We start from the raw sequence: 21,574 nt of genomic DNA, 5'->3' as shown, positions 1-21,574 counted from the left end.
CACTGTTCAGTTGTCTGGTCAATGGTAACATCCAGGATGTTGATAGTGTAGGATTCAGTGATGGTAATGGCTTTAAATGCTAAGGGGTAGTAGTTAGATTGTCTCTAGTTGGTGATAGTCATTGCCAGGTCCTCTAGAGGGGCATTAATGCCACTTACTGCTTGTCAGCCCAAACCAGATACAGTCCAGGTCTTCATGCATTTGGACATTGACTGCTTTAGTATCTGAGGTGTTGCAAATGGTGCTGAACATCGTGCAATTATCAGCAAACATCCCCATTTCTGACTTTATGATGGATGCAGCTAAAGGCGGGTGGGCCTAGGACACTACCCTGAGGAATTGGAGGATCCTGCAGAGATGCTCTGGGCCTGAGATGACCTTCAAAAACTACGACCATCTTCCTATGTGCTAAATATGAGTCCAACCAGTGGAGAGTTTGCCCCCGACAACCATTGATTTCACTTTTGCTAGGGCTACTTGATCACACACTTGGTCAAGTATGGCCTTGATGTCAAGGGCTGTCACTCTCACCTCACCTCTGGGATTGAGCTCTTTTTGTCCATATTTGAATCAAGGTTGTTAATGAGGTCAGGAGCTGAGTGGCCCTGGTGGAACCCAAACTGGGCATCACTGAGCAGGTTATTGTTGTGTAGGTGCTGTTTGACAGCACTATTGGTGACACCATCCATCACTTTACTGATGATCGAGAGCAGACTGATGTGGTGGTGTAATTGGATGGGTTGATTTGTCCTGGATTTGTCCAGGACATACCTGGGCAATTTTCCACACTGTCGGGTAGATGCCAGTGTGGTAACTGTAACAGCTTGTCGAGGAATACGGAAGGTTCTAGAACACAAGTTTTCAATTCTATTATTGGAATATTGTCAGGGCTCGAAGCCTTTGCAGTATCCAATATTTTTTGATAATCACATGGAGTGAATCAAATTGGCTGAAGACTGGTAAAATCAAATCTTGCGGTGGTTGCCATGACAGGGTTGTACGGTGTTGTGGTTGATGTTGTCCTGAAGGCTGGGCAGTTTGCTGCGGCCAATTGTCTGTTTTAAGGTTTGGTGATTTTTTTAAAGGCGAGAAGTGGAGGAGAAAGGAAGAGCTTGGCGAGGTGCTCATCCTCATAGATAATGTGTTGCAGGCTGCAAAGAACATGACGTAGTTTCTCTGCCCCTGGGAAGTACTGGACAACGAAGGGTAGCCTAGCGGTTTCCCATGTCTGTCTCCTGAGGAAGTCATTACGGTTTCTCACTGTGGTACGATGGAACTGGTGGTTGATGAGTTGAGCATCGTACCCTGTTCTTATGAGGGAGTCCTTCAGCACCTTGAGGTGTCTGTCGCATTCCTCCTCATCTGAATAGATCCTGTGTATGTAAGGGGCTTGTATGTAGGGGATGGCTGTTTTAATATGTTTAGGGTGGTGGCTAGAGAAGTGCAGCATCGTGAGGTTATCCACAGGCTAGTGGTAGAGTGAGGTACTGAGGGTCCATCCTTGATGGAGATGCGTGTGTCCAAGAATAACACAGACTCTAAAGAGTAGTCCATGGTAAGTCTGATGGTGGGGTGAAACTTGTTGATATCACTGTGGAGTTGTTTCATTGACTCCTCACCATGGGTCCAGAGGAAGAAAATGTCATCAATAAAAATGGTGTATAGTGTTGGTCAGAGGTCCTGCGCAGCAAAGAAGTCTGGTTTGAACGTGCATGAAGATGTTGGCATACTGGGGTCCAAATTTGGTTCCCATGGCCATTCCGTGTGTCTGGATGAAGAATTGGGTGTCAAAGGTGAAGACATTGTGGTTGAGGATGAAGTGGATGAGTTGTAGGATGGTGCTTGGAGATTGGCAGTTGTTGGTGTTGAGTACTGAGGCTGTTGCAGGGATGATGTCACCATGGGGAGTGCTGAAATGTTCATTGTGACAAGGAATGTTCCTGGTTCGACAAAGTGATTAAAGAGTTAGCAGCAATGACACTTTCATCTTTTACTCCAAGTTCTGCGTCCTATGATCCTGCTCCACTAGCTACCTGATGAAGGAGCAGCACTCTGAAAGCTAGTACTTCCAAATAAACCTATTGGACTATAACCCGGGGTGTGTAATTTTTAACATTTATGGAACAAATGAGTGAGACATGGTTCAAAATGAGGGGAGTTGATCACCCCGCCTCATAACGTATTACACATGGAACCACAATTATTAACCATATACATCAAGAGCTTGGCACAATCCCAGCGTTTGAAAGGGAATGTCATTTACTCAGAGGAGGAATGTGTTGGTCGTTGGAAGAAAATTTCAATTCCTATATTATCGACCAGGCCAAACCCCGCTCAAATATATCAAGGAAATAGTCTTGACCCTAACTTTTATCTTATTCAAAAGCAAGTGTAAGGTGTTGTGTTTCAAAAATAATTTGATTGGTTACACTAATCGGCTTTGAGCAACACACACTTTATTCTTAACTTACAGTTAAATAACAACCAAAAGGAAGAAGAATTGGAATAATGTAACTCTATTGGAAAACTTAACATAACTGTACAGGTCATTCTGCTATAAAAGACATTTTGTTAACACAAATGTGCAGTAGCGCAATTGACAAATTGGGGACACTGTTTCTAAAGCGCAAACTTTTAAAACGTGTTGGCTGTAACACAATTACATCACCATCACTTTAAGTGCTGTTTCTGAAGCAAGATTTTTCTATAATGCGGGGTTGCACAAGAACACAGCCATCGTGTTATCGAAGACCTACCTGTAAGTGATTTAACTATTGAGCAACAACTGTTCCAGTACAGTAACTTCCCAAGAACGCACTCTTGGTCAAGGCAAGTTCAGCAAAATAGATTGTCTCACATGCAGTTCTGCAGCAGACAGAACTCCAGCCTTTAGCTATAAGAGAGAGAGAGTAAGACAGCTTCCACAGCCAACTTCAAAGCCCCAAGAACTACTGAAAACGCTGGTTCTGGCAGAACCTGTCTCCACCCAGTCATGCTACGTCTATTGTTCCAATTGTTTAAAAAAAAACAAGTTTGGAGGAGACAGCTCTTCACCTCTGTCCCAATCTCTCTCCCTTGCAAAAAAAAGTACAAAATACATCTCTCAAAGTCATGCCTGATCCACGGATTTCCTAAAAGCTGTTAGTGAGAGTGAGGCAAGTACCTGTGGTGACTGCTGAGTGGCCTGAGTCAATCTCGGGGCAGTACCGTAATAAATGCAATGCCCATCAACAACCCAATAGGAGAATGTGCGCTAATACTTTTGTGAGAGAGTTGCTGCTGAGCTGATCAGGCAGCTCAGGGTCTCAGACTGAACCTCAGATGATGAACAATGTGGTCACTTGCTGAGCCAGCTCTGCAACTGACCACCAGAGAGTGGAGCAGTGAAGCCAGTCCTGCCCACAAGTGGCATTACCCATCAACAAGGCGTGGAGGCTGGCACTGGTTTAACAGGGCAGGAAATGTTTCAGAAGGTTTGGCTAATTGCTGCAGCTAATACCGAACATTTGCAACCTCCTGGAGGTCCTGCTTTATCAGTGAAACCTCCATCCACGATATGTCTCCCTCCAGTTCTCTGGGATATCTGTTGGTGATACATCTTGAGCTTCCCGGATAATGAACCAATGAGGCTTCTGAGTGGTGTTATCGCCAGTCCATTAATCCAGAGACCCAGACAGAAAACTACAGACCAAATAGCCCAACCTTGGTTGTAGGTAAGATCCTGGAATCCGTTGTGAAGGATGAGATTTCTGAAAATTTGGAAGTGCATGGTAAAATAGGGCAAAGTCAGCACGGTGTCATCAAGGGAAGGTCATGGCTGACAAATCTGCTGGAATTAAGGTGGCTCAGTGGTCAGCACTGCTGCCTTATAGCGGTAGAGTTCGATTCCAGCCTCGGGCGACTGTGTGGAGTTTGCACATTCTCCCAGCATGGTTTTCCTCCAGGTGCTCAGATTTCCTCCCACAGTCCAAAGCTGTGCAGGTTAGGTGAATTAGCCATGCTAAATTGCCCATAGTGTTCAGGGATGTACAGATTAAGTGCATTAGTCTGGGGTAAATGTAGAGTAATAGGGGTAGGGGAACGGGTCTGGGTGGAATACTTTTTGGAGGGTCAGTGTGGACTCGTTGGGCTGAAGGGTTTGTTTCCACACTCTAGGGATTCTATGATTCTAAGTAACAAGTAGGTTAGACCAAGGAGAGCCAATGGACGCTATCTACCTGGATTTAAAGGAGGTCTTTGTCAAGGTGCTGCACAGGAGGCTATTAACTAAGATAAGGGCCCATGGTGTCAGAGGCAAGGTGCTAGCATGGATCGAAGCCTGGCCATCTGACAGAAAACAGAGAGGGGGATAAGAGGGTCCTTCTCAGGATGGCAGCTGGTGACAAGTGGTGTTCTGCAAGGCTCAGTGTTGGCACCACAGCTTTTCACTTTATACATTAATGATCCAGATGAAGGAATCGAGGGCATTCTGGCTACGTTTGCAAACAATACAAAGAGAGGTAGAGGGACAGGCAGCATTGCGGAGATAGAGAGACTGCAGAAGGATTTGGGCAGGTTAGGAGAGTGGGCAAAGAAGTGGCCGATGGAGTACAATGTGGGAAAGTGTGAGGCCATGCACTTTGGTAGGAAGAATAGAGGCATGGACAATTTTCTAAATGGGGAGAAAATTCAGAAGTCTGAAGTGCAAAGAGTCTAGGGAGTTCTAGTCCAGGATTCTCTCAAAGTAAACTTGCAGGTTGAGTCGGTAGTTAGGAAGGCAAATGTAATGATGTAATTTATTTTGAGAGGATTTGAATATAAAAGCAGGGATGTACTTCTGAGGCTCTATAAATTTGGAGTATTGTGTGCAGTGTTAGGACCCATATCTGAGGAAGGATGTATTGGCCTTGGAGCGTGCTCAGAGGAGGTTCACAAGAATGGTCCCAGGAATGAAAAGCTTAACATATGAGGAACATGTGAGGATTCTGGGTCTATACCCAATAGAGTTTAGAAGGATGAGGGGGATCTAATTGAAGCATACAGAATACTGAATGGTCTGGACAGAGTGGATGATGGGAAGATGTTTCCATTGGTAGAAGAATCTAGGAGCCAAGAGCACAGCCTTAGAGTAAAGGGAAGACCCTTTAGAATGGAGATAAGGAGAAACCTCTTCAGCCAGAGATTGGTGAGTCTGTGGAATTCACTGCCACATAAGGCTGTGGAGACCAGGTCATGGAGTATATTTAAGACTGAGATAGATCGATTCTTGAGTGTCAAGGGGATCAAGGGTTACATGGAGAAAGCAGGAAAATGGGGTTGTCAGCTATGATTGAATAGTGGAGCAGACTTGATGGGCAGAATAGCCTAATTTCTGCTCCTATGTCTTATGGTCAAATGACAACTAGTCGAATTTGAATTCAATAAAAATAAAATCTGAACCTCAGAGTCTAATGATGATCGTGAATCCATTGTTTAATAATGGCTTAGCAATGCCCTTTCAGGAAAGAAACTGTCATCCATACGTGGGAGAAAGTGAGGACTGCAGATGCTGGAGATCAAAGTCGAAGAGTGTGGTGCTGGAAAAGCGCAGCAGGTCAACAGCATCCAAGGAGCAGGGGAATCAACGTTTTGGGCATAAGCTCTTCATCATTCATTCCTGATGAAGGGCTTGTGCCCAAAACATCGATCCTTCTGCTCCTCAGATGCTGCCTGACTTGCTATGCTTTCCAGCACCACATTCTCAACTACTGTCCTTACCTGGTCTGGCCTACATGTGACTCCAGACCCACAGCAATACAGTTTATCTCAACTGTCCTTATGGTCAATTAGGGATGGACCAGCCAGTGGTGCCCACATCCTGTGTTTGAATAAAAGGTGGGTGGGAGTCCGTGGTGAGGGAACAGAGTTGGCATTGAGGGGACTGGAGAGACAAAGAGCACAGCTTCAGCCTTCCTGGCGTTTCACTCATGACTGCTGCTCCTTACACTCGCTGTTTGGAGGAGGTGGTTGAGGTGGTTGAGGAGCAGAGGCTCCTGTGCTGGAATACAGCTCCCCTTGCTCAGCCAGCTGCTACAGATCAGCTTTGCTGGCAGAGACAGAGACTCGGCAACCATGTGCTGTTTAAAGTCTGCATCCCCTTGGGGGCCGGAAGGAGGCAGCAAAGACAGGAGGGGGAATTAGGAGAAAGGGTCTCAACATGGAAGGGATCATCAAAGGTGCGTGCAAGAGAGAGTGCGCAATCAGGGGAGAGGCCGAAACTTGCTGGGGCGCCACAAGACGCAATTATTCACTAAGTGGGGCACTTCCCCACTAAGCACGGTGGGGACACTTGACAGAAAAATGAATAGAGGCAACTGCAATGAACAGCTCAAGGCGAAGTTGTGTGCGCACTTGGACAAGAGTAAGACACAGGCAGATTTCCTGGAGATAACATTGAGAGCAGGAACAATCCCCACACATTATAAGAATGGTAATATAAAACAGAGAGTGCAATTCTAACAGGAGTGCAAGAGCAGGGTGACTTTGGTGTAAACGTGCATAGATCATTGAAGGTGGTAAGACAGGTGGGGAGAGCAGTTAAGAAAGCATGTAGTGCCCTCAGATGTATTAAAAGGGGCATTGTGTCCAAGAGGAAGGAGGTCATATTTAAAACATATAAGAGACTGAATTGTCCTCAGATGGAGTATTGTGTGAAAATGTGAATGCATTGGAGAACGCAGAAGCAGTTTACAAGAATGGTTCCGGGAATGAGAAACATCGTGGATTGAAGAAGTAGGGACTGTTGTCCTTAGACAAAGGGTGGCTGAGAACAGATTTAATGGGCTTTCAATATCCATGAGTGGGCTGCATAGAGTAGATAGGAAATAGTGTTCCCACTCAAAGGGAAAAAACATACAGGGCATAGATTGAAAGCGATGCATAAATGTAACAATGATAAGACAAAAATAAAAATCACACAGCAAGCAGTGAGGGTACAGAATACACTGCCTGGAAATGTGGTAGGTTCAACTGAGGGCATTGGAGGATTACTTGGTTGGAAACAGTGGGTAAGGTTGTGGGGATAAGAGATTGGCATTGGCTAATGATGCTTCTAAGGTGCAGGTCCCCTTCTACATTACTCTACGATTCTGAACTGGCATCCAACATCACTTTAGGAGATCAAAAGTAGAACAGAGTTTATTTTGGAAAATCCGTTTATTGATTTTTGTATTCAGTACAGACAAGTCAAATTTGGACGCGGCAAACCGTATGAAAAAGACATTTTTGTAACAAACAATGTGGACTACTTTATTGCAATGTTCATTAGAAATATATATTACAAAGCTTTGTGGTTTGCAATACACAGTTACAACAGGAACGCAGCTTTAGTGTCCTGGGCCACTAAAGCCATCCAAAAGGTAAAAACAGTAAAATGTGGTGAGTAGAACAACCTTGAATAGTATCCTCCTAAAGAGAGGAGCAGTGTATTCGCTTCCAAGTGTTTTTTTACTGGTTTCACCCTCTGGCTGAGTCCCATTCTGAGGGAACGCATTGTGCCGCACTTCAGAGCTGGCATGGGGCCTGATTTATCCTAAGTACTGGGTGACAGGGAGAGGTGAACATGGAGTCACCGGGCATCCAGACTGAACTGGTGAGCACGACAAGAAATTACAAAATGACAAAGGACGCCAGCACGACCCCGCAGAAGGTCTGCTGGCGTCCAAAATGGAGATCGATTTAGGTCCAAACTTTTCAGCGAGATGACTGCCCTGGGTCCAGGGACTCCACACATCTCTGTCAGATGGCTCACCGTGCCTTTCCTGTTCCTGCCAGCCCTGGAGGTCCCAAACGGGGACAAGCCGGCTTTCCTTCACACCTCGTTTCTTTAAGGATTTCTGCATGAGTTTAAGCTTTGGGTAAATGCCAACTTCTCGCTACCCACTGCAACACCACCATCTTGCCAAAGACCACCTTCCCACACCCTCCACCCCTCACCAAATAAAACACCCCCTGGCAAAGGAAAGCAGACTCTACTTAGGCCTCCTGCACTTCCTGTGCCTCTGAGAACATGGTCTTGGGGATTCAGATCAAGTTTAGAGGGTGCTGTCTCACTTCCTCCTCCTTTTACTCAGACAATTCCCACCACAATAAGTGACTACGTACACAATTCAACCTTGGAGCCTGATTGTCAGTGAAATGCGGCAATGCCTGATGTGGTTCTCCAACACAAGAACATTGCAGAACATAAATAAACTATACACGATTGCACAATAGGTGACCAGCTCTATTAAAATGGCAGCCAGCACTAACTGTAACCCAACGGAGAGGGTCAAATCTCAGCTGGTAAGATTTGCCCAGTATGTCGGCTTGATTAGGTTCAGCCAGAATCTGTCGCTCTTCCCTCATGGCTTAATGCAGCACAATGTCTCACTTTCACCATGTACCCAGGGCAATAAACCAAATCCTTCTCTGCACACGGTGAAACGCAACCACTGACAGCCAGCAAATGCTGAGTTATGTTGCGATAGCTGGTGGTCGTCACTGTTCAGTCAACACTGTTTGCAACACTCACAGTGCGAGGGACACCAGTCAGGCTGGGCTGACCCAGCAGATACCGCACATTGTTGCTTGGGGCCTACTACGGTGTGCATGGCATTCAACTATTCACAATCAAATGCTTTCTCAGTCCGTGAATAGAGGTTGGTGGTGGGGTGGGAGGGGGGGCAGGTGGTATAAGGCACTGGGTTTTGGTGCTGTCTGGTCCGTGTGCCCGTCTGAGGGACAGGAGGGGCAGAGGTAAGAAGCTGGTCGTGCACATACACCGAATTCACACTTTACAGCAACAACTGAGAGGCCGACCAAGCATTTTCTGCCTCTGTTTCAGCTTCCCTGGTGTCCGCATGACTTGTGTCCTTTTGTGGTTGGGCCCTATCTCTTTCGCAGATTCTTCCGAAGGCGGAGGTGGAACGTGGGTTGGGGGGGGAACGAGGAGCTACAGTCCAAAGGAGCTGGCCTGGGTGGTGGGTGGGTGCTGGAGGAAGAAGGTCGCCAAGTGACAGTGACACCTCTCGGGTCCTGTAGGAGAATCTGAGCGTTGTGGGGCGCAAAATCTGACTAGTACACACATCGAAACATGCACAAAATGGGAGAAGAAACAAAGCAGCGTTGGCTGTCTGTGCAAAGGGAGATGTCTGACTGCCTGGCTAGGTGGAGGACTAACTGACAACTTTCTCAGGGATCGTCAGGGAGTTGCCAAGAACTCAGGTTGTTAAAAAATCCAGTGTCATGGGCAAAACAAACTGGAAACATATTCCGCACTCCAGGAACAGGGTGCAAAAGGGACTCCTTTTATTGTGGACTGGAATGTACTGCTGCAGAAAATTTCCCTCAACACGCTCCTCGGAATTCTTGCCTCGCACTGACCTCTATGCTGCCACTATCCCAGTCTGCACTTGCATTATTCAAGTGAGGGAATCGAAGGCTATGGAGAAAAGCCAGGCAAGTGGGGTGCAGGATCATCAGGTTGGCCACCAATCTCGCCAAATGGCAGAGGAAACTCAATGGGCTGAATGGCCTACTTCTCTCCTGTGCCTTCCGGTCTTAATCAAGTATCAGCCAGTCAGGTCACGGGCTCTCAGTTCACTCGTCCAGTCAGCGCGATGATGGACGTGTCAATCACCTCTCGGCTAATTTGGGGAGGGGATCAGTGGGCCCATCTGACGTATGGCAAGAGTTGGCAACTGGAGCAGAGCAGACCTGAGGCCTAGTAAGCTCGAAATGCACACACACGCACACGCACACATGCACACGCACACACACACACACACACGCATACACAAAGGGAAAAAGAACGATGATAAAAAATAATTCGATATATATATTACAAAAAAAAAGAAGCACCTTGGTTTACCTTTTCCTGAAATAACATGAAACTAAAAAAACAGGAAGGGGTGGATTTTACGTGATTTTCTTGGGGAGGAGGGATTTGCATTTGAAGTCTTTAACAGATCCACTTGTACACTCTGTCGAAGAAGCTAGGCTGCAGGATGTGAGCGTACTCTGCAGCTCGATAGATAGCTGCCCTCTCGCCCAGCCCTATCTGCAGGAGGACGTCCATGTCTACCTCGGGCCCCACGGCGATGACCGTGGGCACGACGTTGTGCTTGCGCATGGAGTCCACCGCCTCGCCGAGGCTCTTGCTGCCGCTGGTGCCGTCGGTGATGAAGATGAAGGAGAGCTCTGCCCCGCGGCGTGCCGCCTGGGGTGAGGTGCCCGGCCTCTGCACCAGGTTGCGGATGCCGTAAATGATGGCGGAGCCCACGTTGGAGGAGGAGTCCAGGTAGGTCATGGTGGCCAGCGAGTCGAGGATGTCGGTGAGGTTACGGCTTAGCCCGAAGACCAGCTGCTGCTCATCCTCGCTGCCGTACTGCAGCACGGCGATGCGGGCCCGGCTGGAGTCGCTGTTGCCGTTGGCCAAGGGCAGCGTGGTGGCCATCTTCTGAATGAACTCCCGCACATGCCGGAAGTTGGTGCCGCCCATCCTCTCAGAGCCATCGACCATGAAGACGAGGTCCACGGGCCGGTGGGTGCAGGGTGCCACCGCCAACTCTGGAAAAGACACCAAACAGTAGAATCATAGACTCCCCATAGTGTGGAATGCGGCCATTCAGCCCTTCGAGTCTGCAATGACCCGCTGAAGAACATCTCACCCAAAATCCCGCATTAACCACGTCTAACAGCTAACCTGAAAACACATGGACATTATGGGGCAATTTAGCCTGGCCAACCCACCTAACCTCCACATCCTTGGACTGTGGGATGAAACCAGAGGATTTCCATGCAGACACAGGAATGACGAGCAGATTCCACACAGTTTCCAGAGGGTGGAGTCAAACCCAGATCTCTAGCAGTTCTGCTACCAACTGAGCCACCAAGCCACCTAACCTGCATGTCTGTGTAGTGTGGGAGGAAACCCATGCAGACACAGGGAGTACGTGCAGACTCCAGCCACCCGAGGCTGGGTTTGAACCCAGGTCTGCTTTATCTGGCTCTGTCTATCTGTCTGGGCTCTCCTACCCAGACGGGAATGATGACAGAGAATGCAGCGTGGGCCTGAACTTAATTTTTCAAGATTCGACAACCAAGGAAGCACTTTATGATAGAGCAAAACCCGGCGACCAATTTGTCCAGAGCCAGGCCCTTGTGATCACACTGACTGCTTCAGGGGCCTTCAACTCCAACTCAAAGCTGATGCCTCCCTGCTCTTGGCTCCCTCATGCAGGGCAATGGTTTCTCTGGACCCTCAACAGTCAAATCCAGCAAAGAGGCAAGCTGTTGCGCCCTGACCCCAAAAGGATCTACACTGACACCAAGAGTCCTCAGACTGTCAGCTGTGGTCCAGCCTGATAAAAACCTATCGTTCCATTCCGAGATTTTCAATGGACCCTCAAATTCACAGGGTCAATGACATGTTGCAAAATGTTGCTCCATGAAGATCTAATATTCAGGTGACATCCCTTGTCCTAGATTCCCCTTGCGCTCCAGGCTGAATATTTCTTTCCTTATCCACCTGATTTAACTATTTTCAGAATCCTGAACGTGTCAATCAAATCATCGCTTAAAATCCTCTACATTCCAGTGAATTAAAACTCAGTGAGTCTGTTCAGAAACTCGCTTGGAGACCTGGGTGTATTCTGCTGAAACTGCACTGTACTCCATCCAAGGTCACTTATGATAAGGAACTGAACAGTTTAACTCTCCTGACAGAAGGAAAATTCAGAACCTCATGTTAAGTCCAGCTCTGTTATTCAGGACTGTATCCAATTTTGTCACTGGCTGGGCACATGGATTGAGCTAATATGCTGTGGACCCTGCACCACTTCAGATTTGGTTTAAACATGGATTTGTGTAGACACAAGAAAACTTCTCTGTGATTCTAACCTACAGATGCAAAGGCCAGCGGCTGCTGGCTTTTGTATTTTAGTTTGCTATCTGACTTTTAAGTGATCTGTTCACATTGATTTTGAAATCCTTTTAGCCTTCCACTGCTTGTGGTTTTTTGTCAATTAAGTTACTAACATCCATCTGTTTATTCGGATGAACTCCTACTTACCTGCATTGATATCCATCTGCCGCAGTTTTGTCCACTCGCTTAACCTATCAATTTCTCATTTTAATGAGCTACTTCTGATGCAACTATTTATCATGCCACTTCCATCTGTTTATCAGTAAGTTTGGATGTATGTATTAACTAACTCTTTAATAAATACAGAGAATTGTTAAGGCCCCCACACAGATCCTTATGGGCACCACTTCCAGTTCAAGTATATACACCTTATCCCAAATCTCCATCTCCCAATGGCTCATTGCCAGGTCAATACACAACCCTCAGTGTGGTTTCTGCAATCATATCTAATGCCTTGTGGATATCCAGATAAGGTGCATTCATATGCCGCACCTCCCCCCCACCTCCACCATTCTATGACTTTCCCAGCTTTCTCAGAACACTTAGTTGGGCTTGTTCAAATGACACGCGTTCTCTTTCAAATCCACCTTGACTCGCTCTGGTCAGCTTGTGACTTTTCCGATCAGTAGAGACTCGAATAACCTCCTCGCATCAAATTAGATTGGAAGGGCTATCATTTCGCAATTTCTCTCCCTCAGTTTTTCCTTCAATAGTGAAATCACAGTTTACGAGGTCCCAAAATAAAAGGGACAGTCCCTGAGAATTGAGACCGCTTTGGAAGACGACAGCATCCTCTCGTAAAGCATCCCTCACCCACTTCCTTCCAAACAGGGAAGGGACTGCCTCCAGATTTTGTTTTATATTTGTTCAGTTGGGCCAGCAATTATCACCCATCCCTTCAGCCACATGACCATCTCAGAGGGGAGTTAAGAGTCAACCACATCATTATGGGTCTGGCGTCACATGGAGGCAAGACCTGCAAGGGACTTTGCAGAACCAGACAGGCTTTTAGGACAGTCGATGATGCCATTAGCCCGCCCTGTAATTCCAGACTTTTAAAAATTTGAATTCATTTTCATCTGCTGACATGACAGGATTTGAATCAAGGTCGCCAGAGCATTAAGCCTGGGGGCTCTGGGTTACTAGTCCAGTGACTTCCCCACTATGGTACCACTTGCCCTATTGTGCTATTAAGTGTTAATTATGAAGTAATGGCCAGGGAGACACAAATGTCTCCACAGACCAAACAGGCAAACCTAGCTAACATCTGGAAAATGGGCACTGGCTTCTGTAATGCAATCCAACAATCACTTCTACTTTTGTTCCGGGACCCGGAACAAAGAAAACATCATATCTCCAGGGTCCACACCACATCGACTCGATCCACACCCAGTCAGCGACAAAAATGGATACAGTCCTGCATAAAAGAGGCTGTGAAATCGCCAGAATTAATGTGGGGTTTTGAATTTTCTTTCCATCGGGAGAATTAACAAACTGTTCAGTTCATTATCAATAACAGTCCGCCTCCTCCCCTCATGAATTCCTTTTTGTAGTTCACAGGATGTGGGCTAGGCCAATGTTTAGTGACTATCCCTAAATATACAGAGGGTAGTTAACAGTCAGCCATATTGCCGTGGGTCTGCAGTGTAGGTCAGACTGGATAAGGATGATAGATTTCATTCCCTAAAGGGCATCAGTGAATTAGATGGGTTTTTACAATTGATGATAGTTAAATGATCATCATCACTGAATTGTACTTAAAGAAGAGCCTTTCCCAAACCTTCAGACCACTAAACTTCAGACTAAACAGATCAAAGGCAAAAGTGCAGAGTTGCACAGGCTTCATGGCCTGAAGGCTATGGTTACTGTAAGGCCGTGTGTGGCACACTGCGTGAATATGAACGTCCCAGCTTCACCAGCCCGTGTCAGTAAGAGGGTGGTCTCGTTGGACAACTTGCTCACGTCTGCTTGGATCTTGGTTCCTCAGTGGGCCTGTTAAAAGGCCAGTAGCACATGATGAGCAGAAAGAGGGACGATGGTGGTTGGATAAAGTGATGCTGTGACAGAACACTACAGAAAACCCATCAGTTAGAAGGATGTGGCTTTTACTGAGTAGACCATCAGAGCTATTAGTGAGTGGACATTTTCTGACATTGAGTTGAGAGCTAATCCAGCATTGGATAACCGCTGGATTTCTTTGTTGATTCACCTGGAGTTTTCTTGGTTTTGTCCGTTCACATTTTCTGTTTTAAATTGAGATAGATAAGTGAGTAACAAAACAGCAAAAGAAAGCTCTTGCTTACTTCTGAAGCAACTTCATGCCAATGGAGGCTAATCATGGATTTCCTCTGTGAGAGAGGCAGAGCTAGTCAGACCAGAGTCCCAGGCTAATGGGGCATGTGTTTGAATCAACAATAATGACTGACAGATGGCCAGCATCGCAATCCCATTTGTTACATCACTCCCAGATGAGGAAACAAATTCAGTCAATAATGGCCATTTCAGATATCTGCCACACAGTAAACATTTGGATCATCTGTACCCAGGTCCCATGTACACTTGTAGGTCCCAAAAGCTTATTCATCCCCAAATTAAACCTCCCACTTCCCCGCAACACTTCATTTCTCAACATTCAATGGATGGAGCTCAGTAAGATATGAATTAAAAAATAAATGCAAATTCGTTGGAAACCTATGGGGAGGCGATGGCATCACAGTAATGTCATTAGACTAGCAATCCAGAGCGCCAGGCTAATGTTCTGGGGCATTGTTCAAATCCCAGAGTGGATGGTGAAATTCCAACTCAATAAAGTCTGAAATAAAGATGGTGACATGTAACCATTGCCAACTGATGTAAAAGCCCATCTGGTTCACTAATGCCGTCCTTAGCTGGATAAATGCTAACCTGACTGGTGACGCCCATATCCTGTGAATGAACTGAAAGGAAAACTGGCAGATCTAGCAACATTTTTGAGTGCAAGAGGGAAGGTAGGTTTCGATCCATTGTCAGAGGGATGCCAATGAATCCTGACCAAATTGACGCACACAAACGGTGAATTATTGGTTCCCCAGTCCAGGAGATGGCAGACCTGCCAGGGATTTCCAGCACTCTCTGCTTCATGTTTACTTGTGTCGTAGATTACCAAACCATTGCCATTGTCACAGTGACCCATGAGATAGCCATATCCAATGGAGCACATGGGGGTTGGCATCATTGAGCACCTGGTTCTGAGGGCCGTGCTTTCCCAAACACTTCCCCACTGCTCTAAGGAGGGTCACCGGACCCAAAAGGTTACCCCCTGCTCTCTCTCTCCACAGTTGCTGCCGGATCTGCTGAGTTTCTCCAGCAATTTCTGTTTTTATTACCCCACTGCGGCTCCTTTTCGAGGCCTGAATTTCCTGTGACCCCTCAGTGTGGGGTGGGATGTGGTGGAGAGTCGGTGAAAATGGGAGCATCTCTCATTAGATCAGGGGGTGGGGTGTAATATCTGGGATTCTAACCCCCCCACTTTGGAAAGCTCTGACTTGGAGTCCCAGTTTGTTAGGATCTGTGAATAAATGTCCTCATTACAATTGTACAATCCATAGTGTGCAGCTACCTTCGTAAGTGTTGGCATTGAGCTCTGATTGGGAACCTGTTGCCTGTGCACTCAAGTCTACCAAATGACCTGTTGTAAAACCAAAGCCCTCCTGACTTCAAACCTATGGCACAGTCAGTGGCACCTTTGCCTCTAAGTTAGAAGTCCTCAAGTCCCTCTCCGGAGCCTTCAACACTTAAAATTTCCAGGACCATGCCAATCCTGAGGGACTGGGCACTGTCATTCTCGGAATGACTGATTTTAGTCTGAAACCTTGCCTTGTCTTCTGCTGTGGACATAAAAATATCTGAAGTCATTGCTTTGAAGAAGAGACCTTCCTCACATTTTGGTCTGATATTAATCCCTTGACCAACTTCACTTAGAAACAGATCACCTGGTTGTCATCACTTTGCTGTCTGTGAGATCTTACTGTGTGCCTCCTGAATGCTGCCTTCCCCATATAACAGCAGCAACTGCACTTTAAAAGTATTTTATTCAGTCAGACATTGCTTTTTTAAGGCTCAAGGTCATGAAAGGTGCTATACAAATGCAAGTTTGTTCTTTTCTTTTCTATGAAAACATCAGCCAGCCTCCAAGAATCATATAAGATGTTTATTAATTGATACATTTACAAGTTGAAAGCTGCATTGAAAGGGCAGAAGTGTGCGTCACCTAGACAACAGGGCGCCAGATGTAGGTCCCTCCTCTGAAGAGAAGTTGGGAGTTGGGGAGGGCCAAGGACTGGGGAGTGGGGAGAGGACTGGAAATGCAAATATCTAATCAGACAACGCTGGGAACACAGCACAAACCCTTGGCCTCTAAGCATTCCAGGGAATCCCAGCCTTCCAAACTCAACACTAACTGGGGTTGCCAAGTCCGATGTAATGACCAAGGATTAAGCTGCAAGACTCTGATGTAGGATGAAATACCTGGAAGGCCAGGTTAGAGTCTCAGTTAATAAGGGAGTCAAAGAGGAGCAGGCAGTAAGATGGAAGCTGAGGCCTCAATCAGACCTAACCAAATGGGAGAATGGTTAGAAGAGCCAAGGAGCCTTCTCACGTTCCAAACTCATCTGAGCGATTCCAAAAATCGGAGGGGCATTCAAAAGAATTGCGTGCAATCGTCTTTTCGCTGAAAAGACTCCTGGCAAATATTAGTCATTAATATATCAGAGTTGGGATGGAACTTTATGGTAAGGCTTCACCCAGCGGGATGCTCAGGAGTTTGTTTCTCAATTTGGCTGGGGCAGGCCAAGTGCTGTGAGCCAATCGATGGTGGGAGGCCTCTGGGGTGGGTGGGGCGGAATTTGGATGTGAAAGCTCGGGTGGGTGATTACACCCAGAGCTGACTCCCTCCCGCCCTACCACATCCATTTGGAGGGTCTCCACTTCAGCTGCTGACTCTACACTTGCAGCAAAGTCTGCCCTCAGGATCCGCCAGCTAGGCCAGGCCATTCCCCCTGGCACCACCCAAACAACGGACCTAAGCTTGGTCCAGATTCAGGGAGAACCACAAGGTAGTTCCTGTGGCCTTGCTGCACTGCTAAACTGAATTCTCCTGTCACAGCAGCAGATTGATTGACCCAGTACTTTTTTTTTTAATGGCGATAGTGTGGACCATGAATCCATTGCAGCGATAAGTGAACTGCTTTAAGCAGTGCAAACTGGGGACCTGTCCTGGGACTCAAACTCAACAAGCGACAGTCTAGAAGGAGCTACACAAACCTCTGCATTAGAATAGTCTTGTGACCCCCTTCCAGCTTGCCCGCTGACCAGCTACAAATAGCCACTGGTGACCGGGTACAAGGCTGGGAAGGAGAAGTTGCGAGACAAGCCGGGTTTTCATTGCCCTCCCACACCATGGTATGGGCTGGTATGAACTGTGGGACATTAACCACAGAAGCATCCCTCACAGCCCATTCACCTAACATAGCCCCATAGCCTTTTCAGCATTCCCCGTTATATCCTTGTAGATCATTTTAAAAGAATCTATAAATAGGTTTGTCCAATGTTTTCGTTCCTCTCCGGTGGAGAATTTGGCCATCCCTGCGGTGTAAGTCATAGTTGCTACCAGTTTGTTGTAGCTGTCTGGGAGCTTGGTAGTTTGCATGCCTGATCTAAGCTCCTGGATTGTCTGTAACCAGTTATGAGGGTAGGTCCCAAGCATAGGTGAGGGTGGGATATCTGTGTATGCAGCGTTACTGTTTAAGATATCTGAAAACGATTAAAAAAGAAACAGTTTTAGGCTTGCTGACACTGGCTGACAGAGTATACTATTCTGGATTAGTGGTGCTGGAAGAGCACAGCAGTTCAGGCAGCATCCAAATAGCTTCGAAATCGACGTTTCAGGCAAAAGCCCTTCATCAGGAATAAAGGCAGTGAGCCTGAAGCGTGGAGAGATAAGCTAGAGGAGGGTGGGGAGAAAGCAGCATAGAGATTCACTCAGTCACAAGTTACCTCACTTGGTCCCTCTCAAAATGCTTTGTAGGTCGGACTGGCAATTGTACATCTAGCTGAGGCTTTGAAGTGGAAGTGCAGTTGTTATAAACAGGAGCACAGAATGACAGGGGGGGGGGGGCAGAAGGGACAAGAAGGCAGGCAATTAATAAAAAAGCCTTGCATTTATACGGTATCTTTCACCACCTCAGGAAGACAGTGTTAATGCCACTGGGGACGAACAGTGCAGAGGTGAAATACCATGCATGCTGAATATCTGAAGCAAACACGGAAAATGCTGAAGAAACTCGGCAGGTCTGGCAGCATCTGTGGAGAGAAAACAGACTTCTTGTTTCAAGTCGAGTACGAGTCTTCTGCAGCTCTGCAGTTCCCAGGACCCCTGCGCCTGAGATGTTAACTCGTTTTCCTTTTCTCCACTGATGCTGCCAAACCTGCTGAGTTTCTCCAGCATTTTCTGTGTGGGTTAGTAATCCAGCGGCCCAGCTCGATGCTCAGCCTGACAGAAATTCAAATCCCACCGCAGGTGGCATTGACACCTGATTAAATCCATCAATCTGAAACCAAACGCTAGTCTTTGGGGGTGGTAGATGATGATGGAACTATCTTGGCTGTTGTGAAACTCTATCAGGTTCCTCAAGGAAGGAAGTCACCATCAGAACCCGCTGTGGCCTACATGCGACTCTAGAGCTGTAGCAATGTGCTTCATTCGTAAGTGTCATCAGAAATGGCCTGAGCAAACTAGTCAGTTCACCAGGGACAGACAACAAATTTTCTTGCCATGACCACCTCACATGAAAGAATTTTTAACAATGTCCCTAATGCTTTAATGGCATTTCAGAGGAAGCAGCTGAGTAGGGTTTTACAGCAGGAATTAAGTAAATGACAAGGCCATCTTGGTGTTGGTACAGGGACAGTTACTGGCTCCCTTCTCCTCCTTGAAATAACATCAAGGAAATCTTTCAGTTCTGTAGGTTCTGACCAACATTTGAGAATATCAACTCTTGTTTCTCTCACTCCACAGATGCTGCCAAACTTGTTGAGTTTCTCCAACATTCTCAGTATTTGTTACATTACAATGGATGTGCCCACCTGAGGAAGGTACCTATAAACCCCCAACTTCCAATTCGTCCTTCAATTCCCCCACTGGCTTCTGTTTGCTCAGGGGGTTTGGTAATGGAATGATTCACCTCTGCTCCCCTGCGCAACATTGTGCTGGTCAGTCAGACTTGCACATTGACAATGGCAACCATTCCATCTATGTCTGTGCGTCTAACACCAAGGACTCATCCATCTTAGTAGGAGAAAGTGAGGACTGCAGATGCTGGACATCAGAGTCGAGAGAGTGGTGCTGGAAAAGCACAGCAGGTCAGGCAGCATCCGAGGAGCAGGGGAATTGATGTTTTGGGCAAGAGCCCTTCGTCAGGAATGAAGGGCTTACGCCCGAAACGTCGATTCTCCTGCTCCTCGGATGCTGCCTGACCTGTTGTGCTTTCCCAGCACCGCACTCTCGGCTCTCATTCATCTCGTGGTGAATGATGAATCTCATCATTTGAAAATCTCATAGATAATTCAGAGATTACAGAAAAGGAGGAAATTAAAACACTAGTAAAAAGTTAGTGAGAAACTATTGGGATTGAAGACAGACAAGCTCTGAGAGTCTGATGGCCCACACCTAGGATCTTTGCAGAAGTGGCAGCAGATATACTGAATACATTGGTTATAATATTCCAAAATACCCTGGATGTGGGATAGGTTCCAGTGGATTGGATAAAAGCTAATTCAACACCCTTAGTCAAAAATGGAGGGAGGCAGAAATTACGAAGCTATAGACCAGTTAGTTTAACAGCTGCTGATGGGAAATTGGTGGAATGTATTATTAAGAAAGTAGTAATGGAACATTTGGAAAATCAAAATGCATTCCATCGCAATCAGCACAGGTTACGTGGGTTTTATGTTGGAGTAATTTGTTGGAGTTCTTTGCAGATTTAACAAGCAAAGTGGATTAGGGGCATCCTGTGGCTGTAGTGATTCTGATCTTCCAGGAGGCATTTAATGAGCTAAGACACAAGATAAGATCTGATGGGGTTAGGGGTCATTTATTACCCTAGATAGAGGATTGGCTAGCCAATAGAAAACAGAGAGGCTTGACCTACTGATGTTATCAGTAGACTATTAATCCAGTTCATGTTCTGGGGGCCTGAGTTCAAATCTCACCAGGGCAGACAGTAAGGTTTGAATTCAATAAAAATCCAGAGTTAGGAATCTAATTATGACTATGAATCCATTGTTGATTGTTTGGGAGGGAAACCTATCATCAAGAGAAGGAAACTGCTGTCCTTACCAGGCTAGCAAACTATTGATCGTCTCTTAACAATAAATGCCAGCATAAAGAATTTGGGATAAATTGGTCTTTTTCTGGTTGGCAAGATGTAACCAGTGGGGTGCCACAGGATTTGTTCCTCAGGCCCCAACTATTTACAATCTGTACCAATGACTTTGAATGCAGGGCCAGAAAGCACTATAGCCAAATTTGCAGATGAGACGAAAATAGGTGGGTGAGTAAGTAAACTGCGATAAAGGAATAAGAAATTCAGATATGGATAGATTAGCTGAACGGACCAAAGTTTGGCAGACGGGGTTGGAGTTATCGCTTTTGGTTGGAAGAATTAAAAGGCAGTTTATTATCTAAATGGAAAGGAACTTCAAAATGCAGAGGGATCTGAGTGTCCTTGTGTATGAATCATAGAAAGCTAGGACACAGGTACAGTGGAAAATAAGGAAAGCAAATGGTATTTATTGCCAAAGGAATAGAGTATAAAAGTAGTGGTTTTGTTGAAATTGTACAAGGCATTAACGAGGCCACATCTGGATTAGCAGGTACAATTTTGGTCCCCTTATTTGAGAAGGGATGTAATTGCATTAGAAGCAGTTCAGGAAAGGTTAACTACATTAATTCCAGATGATGAGATGAAAGGTGCGTCCTAGGAGAAGAGATTAAGCATTTTAGGCCTCTACAGTCTAGAAGAATGAAAGGAGATCGAATTGTGGTACATAAGATGCTAAAGGGGATTGACAAAGTAGACATAGAAAGAATGATTCCCCATGTCAGACAATCTAGAACAAGAGGTCATAGTTTTAGGATAAGGGGTGGCAGATTTGAAATAGAAATAGAAGAAATTGCTTTCTCAAAGGGTCATGAATCTGTGGAATTCAGTACCCCAGAGTGCAGGGGATGCTGGGACATTGATTACATTTAAGGAGAAGACAGACAGATTTTTAATCTGTAATGGGTTGAAGGGCGCCTGGAAACGGGGAGGAAAATGGAGTAGAGGCCGAGGTGAGACCAGCCACGATCATATAAATGATAGAGCAGGCTCGAGGCAAAGAACTGCCTACTCCTGCCCCTGGATCTTACATCCAATCCAGCAAAGCTTCCAAATGTCATATCCAGTGTCCAAGTCACTGCAATAAGAGTCAATATATTTCCCTGATGCCCATTCCATTGAGGATTTAAGGGGGCCATTCCCGCCTGCTCTGAGATCGCTTGCTACCACTTCCTTAACTCTACCTGCTGCCCTGCTTGCTTCAGCTGATCGGCTGTGGAAAGCCCTCATGCAG

At 46.2% G+C, this 21,574-nt stretch overlaps 1 protein-coding gene across 2 annotated transcripts in view; it reads right to left on the bottom strand.

Annotated features, from left to right (window-relative positions):
* Window positions 1-7,154: 7,154 nt before the first annotated feature.
* Window positions 7,155-21,574, bottom strand: part of col6a2 (collagen, type VI, alpha 2) — a 75,609-nt gene continuing 61,189 nt past the window's right edge. The window contains exon 29 of one of the 2 annotated variants that reach the window (XM_072578606.1): window positions 7,155-10,566. In XM_072578606.1, the coding sequence (XP_072434707.1) occupies window positions 9,959-10,566 (608 nt within the window). In that variant the 3' untranslated portion in view covers window positions 7,155-9,958. Of the gene's footprint in view, window positions 10,567-16,097; window positions 17,714-21,574 lie in introns of those variants that run through there. The other variant, XM_072578607.1, reaches the window with a different exon arrangement.

Source organism: Chiloscyllium punctatum, chromosome 10 (genome assembly GCF_047496795.1).
Source record: "Chiloscyllium punctatum isolate Juve2018m chromosome 10, sChiPun1.3, whole genome shotgun sequence".
Lineage (NCBI taxonomy): Eukaryota > Metazoa > Chordata > Chondrichthyes > Orectolobiformes > Hemiscylliidae > Chiloscyllium > Chiloscyllium punctatum.
The sequence above is the reverse complement of the archived record's forward strand: the minus strand, read 5'-3'. Positions and strand labels throughout refer to the sequence as shown.